Here is a 16,993-nt window from a genome sequence, read left to right on the forward strand (position 1 = left end):
TTGTGCGGTGCTGTGATTGCTAAGAGAAACAGCTGTTTACCTCTGCACCGCTCTCCTGGGGCTCAGAGGGGCAATTTTTTTTTTTTTAATTTGCCGTTTTTTTTGGGCCAGTGCTGTATGTTCTGTGCGCCGGCGTGCCGCAGGGCTCGGTCTGTTCTGCTTGCAGGGAGCCGGTGATCCAGCTCTCCTGCGTCGGTCTCTGCATTCGGTGCCTCCCTGAGGGTGAAGGCCCGTTTGGGGGGAGACTCCGGAGCGCCTTCAGAAGGTGATCGGGCTGCGAGGGGAAGATCTCACTCTCGCCGACCTCTGGCAGCCACGGCCGCGTCCAGCGCAGGAACGGCGGCCATTTTACAGGCACCACGCGGCTCTGCAGGGTTAGATGTAGGGGGAGGGGACCTTCCTTCCCCGCGTTCCCCACTGACTTTGAGCCCCGTCAGGCCTAGGAATCATTTGCCTGACCCCTCTCCTGATTCGGACCCTTCCCCGGGGGGGGGGGGGGGAGCCTTAACGGGCCAGGCTTCATTTTTCTCTAAATTTGTGCTGTTGATGCACAAAGCCTTTCTGGAGGCTGAAGCAGAGTTGCAGGCTTCAGAACCTCCGCAAGCTAAGGTGGCTTAACTCCTGGAGGGGTCAGATGTGCCCGGGAGGGGGTGAACAGGGCATCCCGGACTGCTCTGGAGATCCTGCTGGCAATCCTCCCGATCTTCTTACGCAGGACCCCCTCATGGGGACTTCGGACGGGGATATTGATGGGTCCACCCCAGTCGAGGGGGATAATCCGAGGGTACTCAGATTGTTCCAGAAGGAGGAAGTGGATCACCTGATTCCCTGCGTTCTAGCGGAGCTTGATAGTGAGGCGCCGCAGCCGAGCGCTGATACTACCAGAGGGGACCCAGTTCTCTTGGGACTTAAGGCTCCCCCGGCTGTGTTTCCTTTTCATCCGATGCTGCTGCAACTTGGGAGCTTCCCATTCCCGGGTCACGAGGCTACTCTTCGGGTGGAGCGAGCTATGGAAAAGCTCTACCCATTACCAGTCGAATCCTTGGCCGTCCTTAAGGTCCCTAAGGTAGTTGCGGCCGTCTCGGCTATCACCAAGTGGACGACCATCCTGGTCGCAGGTGCGACCGCTTTGAACGATATTCAGGACCGGAGGCTGGAAGTTCTCCTCAAATGAATTTTTGAGGTCTCTGCGCTTTGCGTTCAGGCGGTGGTGTGCAGTAGCCTTATGCAAAGAGCGACTCTTAGATGGGTACAACAGTTGCTCACCTCGCAGGAACTGCCTTTGGCAGAGGCGGAACAAGCAGATAGCTTGGAGTTAGCTGTGGCTTACACTGCGGATGCCTTGTACGATCTTCTTCTGGTGTCTTCGCATAATATGGCTTCGGTCTCGGCAAGAAGGCTTCTGTGGCTCTGCAACTGGTCGGCGGATGTTTCCTCCAAGACCCAGTTGGGCAGTCTTCCTTTTAAAGGCAAATTTTTGTTCGGAGATGAGCTGGAGGCCCTTATTAAGTCCCTTGGGGACAATAAGGCATACAGGTTGCCAGAAGAGGGCTCCCAGGTTTTTCGGATCAGCTCGTCTGTGCTATCGAGGGTAGCGCAAGCTTCGGCAGTCCAGAGCACCGGCTTTCAAATCATGTCAGTCATCAATGAGGTCGCAAGCTTTGCCTCACTCCTTTCGCGGCCGCAGGCCTTCCTGCGACGGTGGTCCTCAGGGGTCTTCCGGAGGCAAGTCCTCCCAATGAAGGGGTCCAGACCCACTCCCCGGTTCCAGTGATAGGCGGCCGCCTGTCTCTCTCTTCTTCGAGGAGTGGGTCAAGATTACATCGGACCTGTGGGTGTTAAGCATTATCGAACACTGCTATGCTTTGGATTTTGCCTGCCTGTTGCAAGAGGAGTTCGTCATGTCGCCCTGTGGGGCCCGCGCGAAACAGATGGCGGTACTTCAAACTTTGCGCCGGTTGAAAGAGCTAGAGGCCATTCTCCTGGTCCCACCGGAAGAATGCAGGACCTGCAGGTACTCCATTTATTTCGTAGTTCCCAAGAAGGAAGGCTCGTTCCATCTGATCTTGGATCTGAAGAAGGTAAACAAGGCACTCTGGGTCCCTCGTTTTCACATGGAAAAGCTCCACTCGGTCATTGAAGCCGTCCACACCTGCAAATATTTGGCTTTGGACCTGAGAGAAGCGTATCTTCACATAGGGATGCGCAAACAGTATCTGAGGTTTCTCCGGTTCATGATTCTGGGCAAGCATTATCAGTTTCAGGCACTCCCGTTCGGGTTGGCAACGGCACCCCGCGTTTTCACCAAGGTCATGGTAGTCATAGCTGCGGCCCTCCCGGAGGGACGGAATCTTGGTACATCCCTATCTGGACGATTGGCTCATCCGCGCCAAGTTGGAGGAGCTTTGCCGGAAGGCGGTCCACTCCATGGTGACCAGGCTACAGTCCCTTAGTTGGGTAGTCAATTTTGCCAAAAGTCAATTAGTTCCGTCCCAGGTACTGAACTTCTTGGGGGCTCGGTTCAACACGTCTATCGGCAAAGTGTTTCTCACTCGAGCAATGCGACAAGTTGATGGCTCAGATGCCATAGAACCAAGCAGGAGCTTGGTTCTATGGCATCTACTCTGGAGTTAGTCCCTTGGACCTTTGCTCATATGTGGCCTTTACAGAGGGCGTTGCTATCTCGATGGGACCCGAAATCGGAGGAGTTCCAAGTCAGTCTTCCGCTCGAGGATCCGGCCAGGTCCAGTCTCCAGTGGTGGTTGATTCTGGCCCACGTGCAGCGCGGGATGGACGTAGAGTGACAACCACCCACTGGGGCTCCAACAGACACCAGTCTCTCCGGATGTGGAGCGGTTTGCCAATCGCAGGTAGCGCAGGGTCGTTGGACAGGGCATCAGGCTCAGTGGTCCATAAATCGCTTGGAGTCCAGGGTGGTTCGGCTTGCGTTGCGAAGTTTCCTTCCCCTGGTGAGCCGTCGTACAATGCGACAACAGTGGCTTACATCAATCATCAGGGCGGAACCAGAAGTCGTCCAGTGGCATTTTAAGCAGATCGCTTTATGCTCTGGGCGGAGTGCCTTCTGGTACGGTTGGCAGCCTCCCACAAAGCCAGCGTCGACAACGTTCAGGCGGATTTTCTCAGCAGTCAGCAACTAGATCCCGGGGAGTGGGAGCTCTCCGAAGCGATGCGTCTCGTGACTCGTCGGTGGGGGGTACCTCGCTTGGACTTGATGGCGACTCAGAGAAATGCCAAAGTGGCTCGGTTTTTCAGTCGCAGAAGGGAACACAGGGCAGAAGGTGTCGACGCTCTGGTCCTGCCGTGGCCTCACAGCATCCTACTGTACGTTTTTCCTCCATGGCCATTGGTGGGCAAGGTATTACGAAGGATAGAGAGGCACACTGGCTCAGTCGTAATTGTGGCCCCGGTGGCTGTGGTTCACAGACCTGATCAATCTAGCAGTGGACAGTCCTCTTCATCTTGGTCATCTGCTGAATCTTCTGCGGCAGGTTCCAGTATTTTTCGATCAGGCGGATCGCTTTTGTCTAGCGGCTTGGCTTATGAGAGGCGACAGTTGAGGAAGAAGGGTTATACGGATTTGGTTATTTCCACCCTATTGAGGGCACGGAAGGCATCTACATCGCTCACCTATGTTCGAGTCTGAAAAGTTTTCGATTCTTGGTGTGGCAGCTTGAATGTATCCTCGCGTCACGCCTCTATTGTCCATATTCTTGCAGGAGGGCCTAAAGAAGGGTTTGGCGTGCAGCTCCCTCAGGGTTCAGGTAGCGGCCCTGGGATGTTTGTGGCCCTGGTCTCCAAGCGATTTATGGACCACTGAACCTGATGCCCTGTCCAACGACCCTGCGCTGCCTGCGATTGGCAAACCACTCCCCATCCGGAACTTCCCTGGCATTGCATCCAGATGTGCCGCGTTTCCTGAGAGGGGCAAAGCATCTGAATCCTCTGGTTCGTCTGGTATGTCCTTCTTGGAGTTTAAATCTGGTTCTCTGGGGCCTGTGAAACGGGCCCCCTTGAAGGATTTGACGTTAAAAACGATCTTCCTGGTAGCTATCACATCGGCACAGCGTATCTCAGAGCTTCAAGCTTTGTCATATAGGGAGCCCTTTCTCCAGATTTCGGATTCCAGGGTATCTCTTCGTACAGTCCCCTCTTTTCTTCCGAAGGTCATGTCAGTTTCATTTGAATCAGACTGTGAAGTTGCCTGCCTTCATGGATTTGCATAGGGATTCACCTCCAGCTTGCGACTTACAAAGATTGGATGTACGGCGGATTCTTCTGCACTATCTGGAAGTGACGAATGCGTTTCATTTGTCTGATCATCTGTTCATCTTATGGAGTGGTCCTAAGACAGGACATAGGGCCTCCAAAGCCACTATTGCCTGATGGTTAAAGGAAGCAAGAGCCTCGACATATATATGTCTTGGTCGTGAAGTGCCGGAAGGTTTAAGAGCACATTCCATTCGTTCTCAGGCGGCGTCTTGGGTTGAAAGTCACTTTGTCTCGCCGCAGGAGATTTGTAGAGCAGCTACTTGGAAATCACTACACACTTTTGCTAAGCATTATCGTTTGGACGTCCGTGCTCCGGATGGCGACTGTTTTGGCAGTAGTGTTCTTCGAGCGGGACTCTCCAGGTCCCACCCCATATAGGGCAGCTTGGATACATCCCAGCGGTCTGGACTGATCCTGGTACTTACAGGGAAAGGAAAATTGGGTTCTTACCTGCTAATTTTTGTTCCTGTAGTACCATGGATCAGTCCAGACGCCTGCCCATGGCATCTGGAGAGTCCATTCGGAATCATTTCTCCTTTTTTTATTCTGCAGAATATTTTCAGTGAGCAGCCTTTATGTTACTTAGGGAAGTACTCCCTCCATGTACATACGTTCTGGAAGTTAAACAGTTTCTTCATTTATGTAGTTTGATATAGCCATTAGTTCTTGTGTTGAGGTTATGATCTGTTTCATTCTGCTATGGTATGGATTATACTGAAGGATCGCAGGTGACACACCAGTATAAGAGGGGGTGTCTTTCAGTTTGTTCTCTGACTCCATCTGCTGGAAGGGAGACACAACCCAGCGGTCTGGACTGATCCATGGTACTACAGGAACAAAAATTAGCAGGTAAGAACCCAATTTTCCTTTAGACACTTTTATAAACTAAAATAAAAAATTAGTTAACATGAGGTTTTCTTTGTGAATTGATGGCATATATGTATTTCCAGTTACAATGAAGATCAGAGTCTGGTGTACCTGGCATCTCGGCTCGCTGGAGAGTATGCAGCCTTGTCCAGAGTATTTCATGAAGTAAGTAAGAGCCAACAAAACAATGGAGGGATACACCTCCTTGCAGAAGTCGGAAGCATTGACTCACAAGGTATTGCATGTTGGCTTCTATGCACACCCTTTCCCATAATTTACTCCCATGCCCTGTCTCTCTCAGCATTTACTCTCATGCACAATAACCATTCCCTTCCATTCATTTTTTTTCATTTTTTTCATTCATACAGTTAAGGTGCGGCAGCAGTATCTTCCTTGGGACCCTAAACTGATGGCAGCTGTCTTTTTGTTTAGGAGGACACTTTTTCCTTGTTTGCCTCTTTCCTTCATCTTGTAGGTGTTCTTTCATTTTCTAGATAAAAGATTTGTTCCCTGTACATACCCAGATCAGTCCAGACTCCTGGGTTTTGCCCCCCCCCCCCCCCAAGCAGATGGAGACAGAGCCGTTCTGAAAACAAACTCCGCCTATAAATAGGCTGGTGCCACCTACAGTCTGGCAGTATTCTTCTATCTACAGCAAATGGTGGAGGTGCCAAATGACTTTTACTGTATCGGCCTGTTAGTAAGCAATCCAGGCTTTGAACTCTATGCTCCTTGTATCACCAGAAGCACAGAAGGCTCTGCGGTTTCCGGTTCTCCCAGACCTGCTGCATCAAGGACCTGTTTGTTTGGAGGTCGATGATTGCTTCTGTCTAGCGGCATGGCTTTTGAAAGGCAAAGGTTAACTCACAAAGGCTATTCTCCGGCCGTGGTAGCTACACTTCTCTGATCGCGTAAGACTTCTACCAGTCTCACATATGTTAGAGCAGTGGTTCTCAACCAGTGTGTCACGACACACCAGTGTGTCGCCAAGAACACGCAGGTGAGTCGCCACACTTCCCGGTCCCCGCTGACCCAGCTGCTCTCTACCCAAGCGAAATAGGTCCTCCGCCCGTGCTTAAAATGCTGTTCCCTGTACGTACCAGGATCAGTTCAGACCGGTGGGTTATGTCCCCGTCCAGCAGATGGAGTCAGACAAGAACTTCTGGGGGAGCTGCCACATAAGCCCGCTTCCCTGTACGTACCTGGATCAGTCCAGACAGTGGGTTATGTCCCCAATCCAGCAGATGGAGTCAGCACAAGCTTTGAGGGGGCGTATCCATATATACTACTACCCCCTCTGCAGGAGTTCAGTATCTTCTGACTCCAGCAGATGCGAGTAGGGGAATCAGGCTTCTCCTCTTTTTCCTTCTTTCTCACTTTTTGCTTGATTGTCTGGCTTGTTGCTGTCTTTTTCTCGTGGATCAAGTTTGTATTACTTTTTTTTTTTTTTTTTTTAAACTTAAGGCAGGGTCCTTTCACCTTTTGGGGAGTGGCTTATCTCTCTTGTTTCTTCTCTGCGGCCGTGCTGTTTATTTCTCGTTGCAGCCAGGGGTAAGTTGGTTTTATTCCTCTGTAGTTTTTACTTCACAGCACAGCCCCCGGTGCCCGCGAAAGCCGGTGGAGCCGGCTTCTTCGTTTTCTTCACTCACTCACCCGCGGCCATTTTGCTGCTCCTCGTGGGCTGCTGCCGCGCTTAGGGAAAGACGTCTGGGGCGGGTTGTGTGGCCGGGAAGGCCCCCCCGCGGCACCCTCCTCTAATTTCGGACAGCGGGCAGTGTGGGCCGCCCGGGCCCCCCCGCAGCGGTGCTTTTGTGCGTGTGGCCCCCCCCGAGGCTTTTTCTCATTTTTGGCGCCGTTTTTCCCCTCTCCCCCGGCGATCCCGATGCCGTTGCGCTGTGCGGCCTGCGGCGACCCGGGGTCCCGGATTTCCCGGGAGGGCATCTGTGCACGATGCCTTCCCGGGGGGGGAAGGTACCTCACAATCCCTTACTGATTTTTCTTTTTTGCCCGGGCGGCGCGGGCCGGCCACTCCGCCATTTTTGGCGGGAACGGGGGCCAGCTTACATTCTGAGCGCCCTGAGGCGCAGGCCACGAGGGAGAACGGCTCTCTGGAAGATTCTACAAGCGGGGGCGCTCCCCCGACTTTGGTGCAGGAACCAAGCACCCAGAGCCAGGGAGCAGGAACCACGCCGCCCCTCGAAGCGCACCCGAGCAGGCCAGGGTTCTCTCCGGAGTTTATCCTGCTCATGCATACCGCTTATCTGCAGGGGCTGGACACACCTGTGGGACCCCCCCGACCCTCCGGGAGCGGGGGCCTCCCGCCCTCCTACCCGGGTCCGATCGGCGCCAGTGGGGGCGGTGCCCGACCCAGCGGGACAGGGACCTGACCTCCCGGACGGGGGTCAAGGGGACGGCACGCAAGAAGGGGATGATCCGCGTACCCTACGCCTCTTCCAGAGGGAAGAGCTGGACGACCTCATCCCGCATATCATTCAGGAATTAGATTTGGACCATCCACCGGACCCGCCTGCCCCAGTAGCTCCCGCTGTCGTCACTTCCTCAAAGAAGGGAGATCCAGTCCTGGCGGCACTCCGGCCGAGGGCTCGGGCTTTTCCCATTCATGACTCGTTTTTACAACTTCTCACCAGAGAATGGGACACCCCGGAGGCCTCCCTGAAGAGCAGCCAGGCAATGGAAAAGCTGTACCCGCTCCCTGAAGATTTTCTGGACCACATCAAGGTCCCAAAGGTGGACTCCGCAGTGTCGGCGGTCACGAAGAGGACGACTATCCCAGTAACGGGAGGTGCGGCATTGCGGGACACACAGGATCGTAAGTTGGAGGTTTTCCTTAAGCGGGTCTTCGAGGTCTCCGCGCTGGGTATGCGGGCGGTGATGTGCAGTTCGCTTGCCCAGCGGGCTAGTCTCCTTTGGGTACAACAACTCCTCACATCTCAGAACCTGCCGGCCGATGAGGCTGCCCAGGCGGATCGGCTGGAGGCTGCAGTGGCGTATGGGGCGGACGCCTCGTACGATCTTTTTCGGGTCCTCGCAAGATCCATGGTATCGGTAGTGGCGGCACGCCGACTACTGTGGCTACGCAACTGGGCGGCTGATACGTCCTCTAAGTCGAGTCTGGGCTCTCTTCCCTTCAGGGGCAAGTTCCTCTTCGGGGAGGATTTGGATCAGATCATCAAGTCCCTGGGGGAGAACGCTGTTCATCGGCTGCCGGAGGATAGGTTTCGACCATCCAGAGCGTTTTCTTCTTCTCGGACCAGAGCCAGAGCGCAACGGCGCTACAGGGGATACAGACAGGCGGGCTCCCGGCCATCCGCCCCCAGGTCGCAGCCCTGGTCGCGCTCCTTTTGCGGGCGTTGGCCCGCACACACTACTCCCGGACCCGGGAACTCCTCTACCAAGTCTTCACAATGATGCCAGTCTCGCCCACTCCCCTGTCCCCAGGATTGGGGGCCGGCTAACGTATTTCTACGCGGAGTGGGCACGGATCACCTCGGACCAGTGGGTCCTGGATACCATAAAACACGGCTACGCATTGGAATTTGTCCGCCCCCCGCAGGGAAGGTTCATCTTTTCTCCCTGTGGCTCGGACCTCAAGAGAAGAGCGGTGCAGCTGACTCTGGACAGACTCCGGGAGATAGGCGCTATTGCGCCCGTGCCCTTCGGAGAGGTGGGCTCGGGCCAATATTCCATCTATTTCGTCGTGCCAAAGAAGGACGGTGCCTTCCGGCCTATCCTGGACCTCAAGGAAGTCAACAAATCCCTTCGAGTCGTTCGGTTCCGTATGGAAACGCTCCGTTCAGTAATTGCGGCGGTGCATCGGGGGGGAGTTCCTCGCCTCCCTGGACTTAACGGAGGCCTACCTGCACATTCCCATCCGCCCGGACCACCACCGTTTCCTACGTTTCAAGATTGTGGACCAGCACTTTCAGTTCACGGCTCTCCCGTTCGGATTGGCGACGGCGCCGCGCACCTTCACCAAGATTATGGTAGTCGTGGCTGCAGCTCTACGGAAGGAGGGCATCCTGGTTCATCCTTATCTTGACGATTGGCTCATCCGGGCGAAGTCATTCGATCAGGGACGCTCAGCAGTGACTCGAGTGGTACGGTTCCTACATTCCCTGGGATGGGTAGTGAACTTCTCCAAGAGCTCCCTCATGCCCTCGCAACGCTTGGATTTTTTGGGGGGGACCTTCGACACCATGCTGGGCAAAGTTTTTCTGCGCCAGGACAAGGCTCAATCCTTGCGAGATCACACACGACAGTTCTCTGCGTTACCAGACCCCACCTCCTGGGACTACCTGCAACTCCTGGGAGTGATGGGGTCCACCATCGACCTTGTACCTTGGGCTTTCGAGCACCTCCGGACCTTACAGTGGGCGCTCCTCTCCCGCTGGAAACCAGTATCGCAGGACTACCAGATGATTCTCCCGCTCCCGCAGAATGCCAGGGGCAGTCTGGGCTGGTGGTTGGATCCGTCTAACCTGGCCCGTGGCGTGTCCCTCGATCTGCCAAATTGGGTGGTGGTGACCACCGACGCCAGTCTAGCAGGCTGGGGCGCAGTCTGCGATCGAAGCGCCACGCAGGGGACGTGGTCCACGGTGGAGGCGACGTGGTCAATCAACCGTCTGGAAACCAGAGCGGTCCGGCTAGCTCTGCGACATTTCCTCCCACTTCTTTGGGACCGGGAGGTCAGAATCCTATCGGACAACGCTACCACCGTGGCCTACATCAACCGACAAGGAGGCACGCGCAACCCGCAGGTCGCGCTCGAGGCGGCACTGCTGATGCAATGGGCGGAGCGTCATCTCGTCCGGCTAGCGGCCTCGCACATCGGGGTGGACAACGTCCAGGCGGACTTCCTCAGTCGTCAACTGCTAGACCCAGGAGAGTGGTCTCTCTCCGACAAAGCGATGCAACTTCTTGTCCATCGGTGGGGGGGCCCCCCACTTAGATCTGATGGCGTCCGCTCTCAACGCCAAGGCTCCACGCTTCTTCAGTCGCCGGAGAGAGCGCGGCGCAGAGGGAGTGGATGCCCTGGTCCTCCCGTGGCCGCCACATCTTCTACTCTACGCTTTCCCACCATGGCCCCTGGTGGGCAGGATGCTCCGCAGAATAGAAAGCCATCAGGGGACCGTGATTTTCGTCGCCCCAGAATGGCCCAGGCGACCCTGGTTTGCAGATCTGCTACAGCTGGTGATCGACGGGCCAATCAGGCTGGGGCACCTCCCCCGGCTCCTACATCAGGGCCCCGTATTTTTCGAGCAGGCAGAACTCTTCTGTCTTGCGGCCTGGCTTTTGAGAGGCGCCGCCTCCGGCGCCGGGGCTACCCGGAGGCGGTAGTATCAACGCTGTTGCGGGCACGAAAGACATCGACGTCGCGGCCTATGTTCGAGTCTGGAAGGTGTTCGAGCTGTGATGTACCAGCCAGGCCACGAGACCCGCAAAGGCTTCTGTACCTCAGATCCTCCAGTTTCTACAAGCGGGGGTGGAAAAAGGACTCACCTATAATTCACTACGGGTTCAGGTGGCCGCCCTTGGTTCGCTGCTGAGCGATGGGGGCTCTCTTCTACAGCACCCGGACATTGCTCGCTTCCTCAAGGGTGTCAAGTATATGCGTCCTCCGTTACGGGACCCCTGTCACTCCTGGAGCCTTAACCTTGTGCTTCGCTCCCTGTCGGGACCACCGTTCGAGCCACTGCGCAGTGCAACGATAAAGGATCTCACCCTCAAGACTGTATTTCTGGTGGCCGTCTGTTCCGCTCAACACATTTCGGAGCTGCAGGCTCTGTCGTGTAGGGAGCCTTATCTCCGTTTCTCCGACTCTGGAGTTTCGCTTCGCACCGTTCCCTCCCTCCTTCCTTCCGAAGGTGGTTTCGGCATTCCACGTGAACCAGACAGTGGAATTGCCGTCCTTCTCTTCCTCAGAGCCGAAGTCTCTCCGACTCTTGGATGTCAAGCGCACTCTGCGTCTCTATCTGGAGGCTACAAATTCTGCTCTGCGTTACTTCTTGCTCGCAGTGTTCTGTGTCTTCACTGTCGTTTCTTTACACTGTTTTTCACAGCTCCCTACAAGTTGGTAGGATGTTTGCAGTTTACTTGTTGCGGTTACAATTGTTGTCATTATCTGTTTCCACAAACTTGATCCTTCGGGGGTTTCTACTCGGGCTTTGATATACTCGATACTGAACTCCTGCAGAGGGGGTAGTAGTATATATGGATACGCCCCCTCAAAGCTTGTGCTGACTCCATCTGCTGTATTGGGGACATAACCCACTGTCTGGACTGATCCATGGTACTACAGGAACGAAAATTAGCAGGTAAGTAATAATTTTCTTATACCCTCTATCCCTCTTCGGTTTCTTTCTGACTCCAACAGATAGAAGCAGGAGAACATCGGTTCCCCAGTACACTGGCTTAGTGTATCTTTTTCTCAGCTTTGCCTTTGTTCTCTTTGAGTTTGCTGAGGGATCAAGTTTCTCAATACAAAAAAAAAGATTTTTAAATATAGAGAGAATCACTGTTTGCTGGCTCTCCACTGGGCACTTGCTGACAGACCTGGTCTTCTTTCTTTCCTTCTGGCTGGGTTTCTGTCTTGTTCCTACCGCTTTCAGGTAGTTGGTGGGGTAAGTGCATGTAATCTTTTATTTGCAGATTTAGCCCTTCATTGCGCTGAACCGCTAGGGTGTAATTTGGAGGTTTCAACCTCTCCCACTCCCCCTCTGCCGCTTTCTGACCCGCGGCCCCGCAACGTTTATTCACCGGGGCCACCGCCCGCCGGGAGGTCCTCGGTAGGTACTGTGAGTTCCTGGGTGCCGCCGGTCTTCTGTTCCCGCTCTCCCGGGAGAGAGTTTGCACAAGCTGCCTCCCCAGCAGGGAGGGCAGCTCGCAGCAGCCGGACGTCTCCATAGCGCACGGTCAGGGCTGCCATGGCGGACAGCGGCAGGCCCTGATCCCGCTGAGCACGGGAGCGGCAGGCATCTTGATTCAGGACCCGACGGACTCCAGCTCCTCAGAGGAAGACGCAGAGGCCCCGTTTTCCGCCCTGCCACCATTATTGGCTCCAGTACCATCTTTGGACCCGTTGCCTCAGTCGGGGATGCCTCGACCAGGCCCCCACCGGGTCCACCAGCCTTTTCTCCGGAATTCATACTTTTGATGCATAATGCATTCTTGGCTAGGAAGTCCCAGCCCCTGGACCTCACCCCTGGACCCCCCCAAGCTGGAGCAAGCAGATCCTCTCCCTGGGGGGGGGCCCCACCTCAGGGAACCAACCATCAAGGAGGGGGGGCGACAGGTGCATCCAGGACCCTCCTGGGCTGCCTAGAGGGTACCTTCTTGTGGAAGGGGGGGACCCGGTCCCAGATCTGGCTGTGGATGATCCTTTATTGGCGGCCCAGATGGAAGGTGACGACCCTCGGGTCCTATACATTTTTCAAAGAACATAAGAAAATGCTATACTGGGTCAGACCAAGGGTCCATCAAGCCCAGCATCCTGTTTCCAACAGTGGCCAATCCAGGCCACAAGAACCTGGCAAATACCCAAAAACTAAGTCTATTCCATGTGGTGGAACAATGCCATTACCATTGCTAATGGCAGTGGCTATTCTCTAAGTGAACTTAATAGCAGGTAATGGACTTCTCCTCCAAGAACTTATCCAATCCTTTTTTTAAACACAGCTATACACAAAACTGCACTAACCACATCCTCTGGCAACAAATTCCAGAGTTTAATTGTGCGTTGAGTAAAAAAGAACTTTCTCCGATTAGTTTTAAATGTATCCCATGCTAACTTCATGGAGTGCCCCCTAGTCTTTCTATTATCCGAAAGAGTAAATAACCGATTCACATCTACCCGTTCTAGACCTCACATAATTTTAAACATCTCTATCATATCCCCCCTCTTCTCCAAGCTGAAAAGTCGTAACCTCTTTAGTCTTTCCTCATAGGGGAGCTGTTCCATTCCCCTTATCATTTTGCTAGCCCTTCTCTGTACCTTCTCCATCACAATTATATCTTTTTTGAGATGCGGAGACCAGAATTGTACACAGTATTCAAGGTGCGGTCTCACCATGGAGCGATACAGAGGCATTATGACTTTTTCCGTTTTATTCACCATTCCCTTTCTAATAATTCCCAACATTCTGTTTGCTTTTTTGACCGCCGCAGCACACTGAACCGACGATTTCAATGTGTTATCCACTATGACACCTAGATCTTTCTTGGGTTGTAGCACCTAATATGGAACCCAACATTGTGTAATTATAACATGGGTTATTTTTCCCTATATGCTTCACCTTGCACTTATCCACATTAAACTTCATCTGCCATTTGGATGCCCAATTTTCCAGTCTCACAATCTGCTTGTGATTTAACTACTCTGAACAATTTTGTGTCATCTGCAAATTTTATTATCTCACTCGTCGTATTTCTTTCCAGATCATTTATAAATATATTGAAAAGTAAGGGTCCCAATACAGATCCCTGAGGCACTCCACTGTCCACTCCCTTCCACTGAGAAAATTGTCCATTTAATCCTACTCTCTGTTTCCTGTCTTTTAGCCAGTTTGCAATCCACGAAAGGACATCACCACCTATCCCATGACTTTTTTTTACTTTTCCTAGAAGCCTCTCATGAGGAACCTTTTCAAACGCCTTCTGAAAATCCAAGTATACTATATCTACTGGTTCACCTTTATCCACATGTTTGTTTAACTCCTTCAAAAAAGTGAAGCAGATTTGTGAGGCAAGACTTGCCTTGGGTAAAGCCATGCTGACTTTGTTCCATTAAACCATGTCTTTCTATATGTTCTGTGATTTTGATATTTAGAACACTTTCCACAATTTTTCCTGGCACTGAAGTCAGGCTTACCGGTCTGCAGTTTCCCGGATCACCCCTGGAGCCCTTTTTAAATATTGGGGTTACATTTGCTATCCTCCGGTCTTCAGATTCAATGGATGATTTTAATGATAGGTTACAAATTTTTACTAATAGGTCTGATATTTCATTTTTTAGTTCCTTCAGAACTCTGGGGTGTATACCATCCGGTCCAGGTGATTTACTACTCTTCAGTTTGTCAATCAGGCCTACCACATCTTCTAGGTTCACCGTGATTTGATTCAGTCCATCTGAATCATTACCCATGAAAACCTTCTCCATTAGGGGTACCTCCCCAACATCCTCTTCAGTAAACACCGAAGCAAAGAAATCATTTAATCTTTCCGCTATGGCCTTATCTTCTCTAAGTGCTCCTTTAACCCCTCGATCATCTAACGGTCCAACTGACTCCCTCACAGGCTTTCTGCTTCGGATATATTTTAAAAAGTTTTTACTGTGAGTTTTTGCCTCTACAGCCAACTTCTTTTCAAATTCTCTCTTAGCCTGTCTTATCAATGTCTTACATTTAACTTGCCAACGTTTATGCTTTATCCTATTTTCTTCTGTTGGTTCCTTCTTCCAATTTTTGAATGAAGATCTTTTGGCTAAAATAGCTTCTTTCACCTCCCCTTTTAACCATGCCGGTATTCATTTTGCCTTCTTTCCACCTTTCTTAATGTGTGGAATACATCTAGACTGTGCTTCTAGAATGGTATTTTTTAACAATGACCACGCCTCTTGGACATTTTTTACTTTTGTAGCTGCTCCTTTCAGTTTTTTTCTAACAATTTTTCTCATTTTATCAAAGTTTCCCTTTTGAAAGTTTAGCACGAGAACCTTGGATTTGCACACTGTTCCTCTTCCAGTCATTAAATCAAATTTGATCATATTATGATCACTATTGCCAAGCGGCCCCACCACCGTTACCTCTCTCACCAAGTCCTGTGCACCACTGAGAATTAGATCTAAAATTGCTCCCTCTCTCGTCTGTTCCTGAACCAATTGCTCCATAAAGCTATCATTTATTCCATCCAGGAATGTTCTCTTTCTAGCGTATCCCGATGATACATTTACCCAGTCAATATTGGGGTAATTGAAGTCTCCCATTATTACTGCACTACCAATTTGGTTAGCTTCCCTAATTTCTCTTACCATTTCACTGTCCGTCTCACCATCTTGACCAGGTGGACGATAATATACCCCTATCACTATAGTCTTCCCCGACACACAAGGGATTTCTACCCATAAAGAGCTGGAAAGCCTGATTCCGCATATCCTGCAGGAGCTGGATATTGATGTCCCCTCCGGATCCACCAGGTCCTGACCCCCTGGTGAAGAAGGGGGATCCTGTGCTGGCGGGGCTCCGGCCGCCGGCAAGGGCATTTCCTACCCATCCCATGTTCCTTCATTTGGTGTCTAGGGAATGGGACTCACCCGAAGCCACCATCAAGGTTAGTAGAGCCATGGAGAAGCTATACCCTCTCCCTGAAGACTTTCTTGATCTGCTCAAGGTCCCGACGGTCGATTCCACAGTTTCGGTGGTCACCAAACGCACTACCATCCCGGTCACGGGGGGCAAGGCGCTGAGGGACCTCCAGGACAGGAAGCTAGAGGTGTACCTCAAGAGAGTGTTTGAGGTCTCGGCGCTGGGAGTACGGGCGGCCATCTGCAGCTCGCTTGCACAAAGAGCCAGGTCTTCGCTGGGTACAACAGCTTCTCACTTCTCAGGATCTGCCTCCAGAGGAGACGCGTCAGGCGGACAGGTTGGAGGCCATGACTGCCTACGGGGCGGATGCCTTGTATGATCTTCTCCGGGTCCTGGCCAGATCGATGGTGGCAGCGGTCTCGGCCCGGCGCCTGCTTTGGCTCCGGAACTGGTCGGCAGATTCCTCCACCAAGACTCATCTGGGATCTCTTCCCTTCAAGGGCAAGTTCCTCTTTGGAGAAGATCTGGATCAGGTCATTAAGTGTCTCAGAGAAAATGCGGTGCATAGGCTTCCGGAAGATCGGCCGTGATTCACAAGATCTTTCAGTTCCTCCAGAAGTCGATTTCGCACTCAATGCCGTTTCCGCACCACGAGGCAACAGACTCCCCGGACTCCCTCCTGCTCACATTCCTGGAACCGTCCCTTTCGAGGGCGCAGACCCGGCGAGGAAGGAATGGCCCATGGCACGTCCTCCAAGCCTCCTCAATGATGCCAGGCCGACCCACTTGGCGATCCCCAGAATAGGGGGCCGGATTACTCTCTTTTACGAGGAGTGGGTCCGGATCACGCATTGGATTTTGTTCAGCCCCCAAGAGACAGGTTCCTCTTCTCTCCCTGCGGGTCACTTCAAAAGCAGATCATAGTTCGCCAGACACTGGACTGGCTCTTCGCACTAGGGGCAATTGCTCCAGTGCCTCCCTCAGAAGTGGGCCGGGGCCACTATTCCATCTACTTCGTGGTGCCCAAGAAGGAGGGCACTTTCCGCCCAATACTGGACCTCAAATCTGTAAACAAATCCCTCAAGGTCCCACACTTCAGGATGGAGACCCTCCACTCGGTGATTGCAGCAGTCCACCACGGAGAGTTCCTGGCCTCTCTGGACCTCACTAGGCGTACCTACACATTCCAATCCTCAAAGTACATCAACGATTCCTCCGTTTCAAGATATTAGGACAACATTTTCAGTTCCAGGCTCTCCCTTTTGGTCTGGCAAAGGCCCCACGAATCTTTACAAACTTTAAACAAAATCTTTACAAACAATATTTCCATGACAAAATCAGCAAGCTCGTAACACAGCTACCCAGCACCTCCACGCCTAACCTATCTTCCCCTCCAAGCACAAACAAAGCCTCGCATCTTGATCAATTCAAACTCACATCAGCAAAAGAAATTCAATCCATCTTGAACAAAATGAGACCCTCCTCTCACCCTGCAGACCACATTCCTACCAAATCCC

The 16,993-nt window shown here is 52.6% G+C and overlaps 1 protein-coding gene across 3 annotated transcripts in view; it reads left to right on the top strand.

Annotated features, from left to right (window-relative positions):
* METTL17 (methyltransferase like 17) overlaps nt 1-16,993 on the top strand; it is a 97,671-nt gene that overhangs the window by 8,555 nt on the left and 72,123 nt on the right. For all 3 annotated transcript variants that reach the window (XM_029614940.1, XM_029614942.1, XM_029614941.1), the window contains exon 5: nt 5,241-5,322. In XM_029614940.1, the coding sequence (XP_029470800.1) occupies nt 5,241-5,322 (82 nt within the window). The remainder of the gene's footprint in view (nt 1-5,240; nt 5,323-16,993) is intronic.

Source organism: Rhinatrema bivittatum, chromosome 8 (assembly GCF_901001135.1).
Source record: "Rhinatrema bivittatum chromosome 8, aRhiBiv1.1, whole genome shotgun sequence".
NCBI lineage: Eukaryota > Metazoa > Chordata > Amphibia > Gymnophiona > Rhinatrematidae > Rhinatrema > Rhinatrema bivittatum.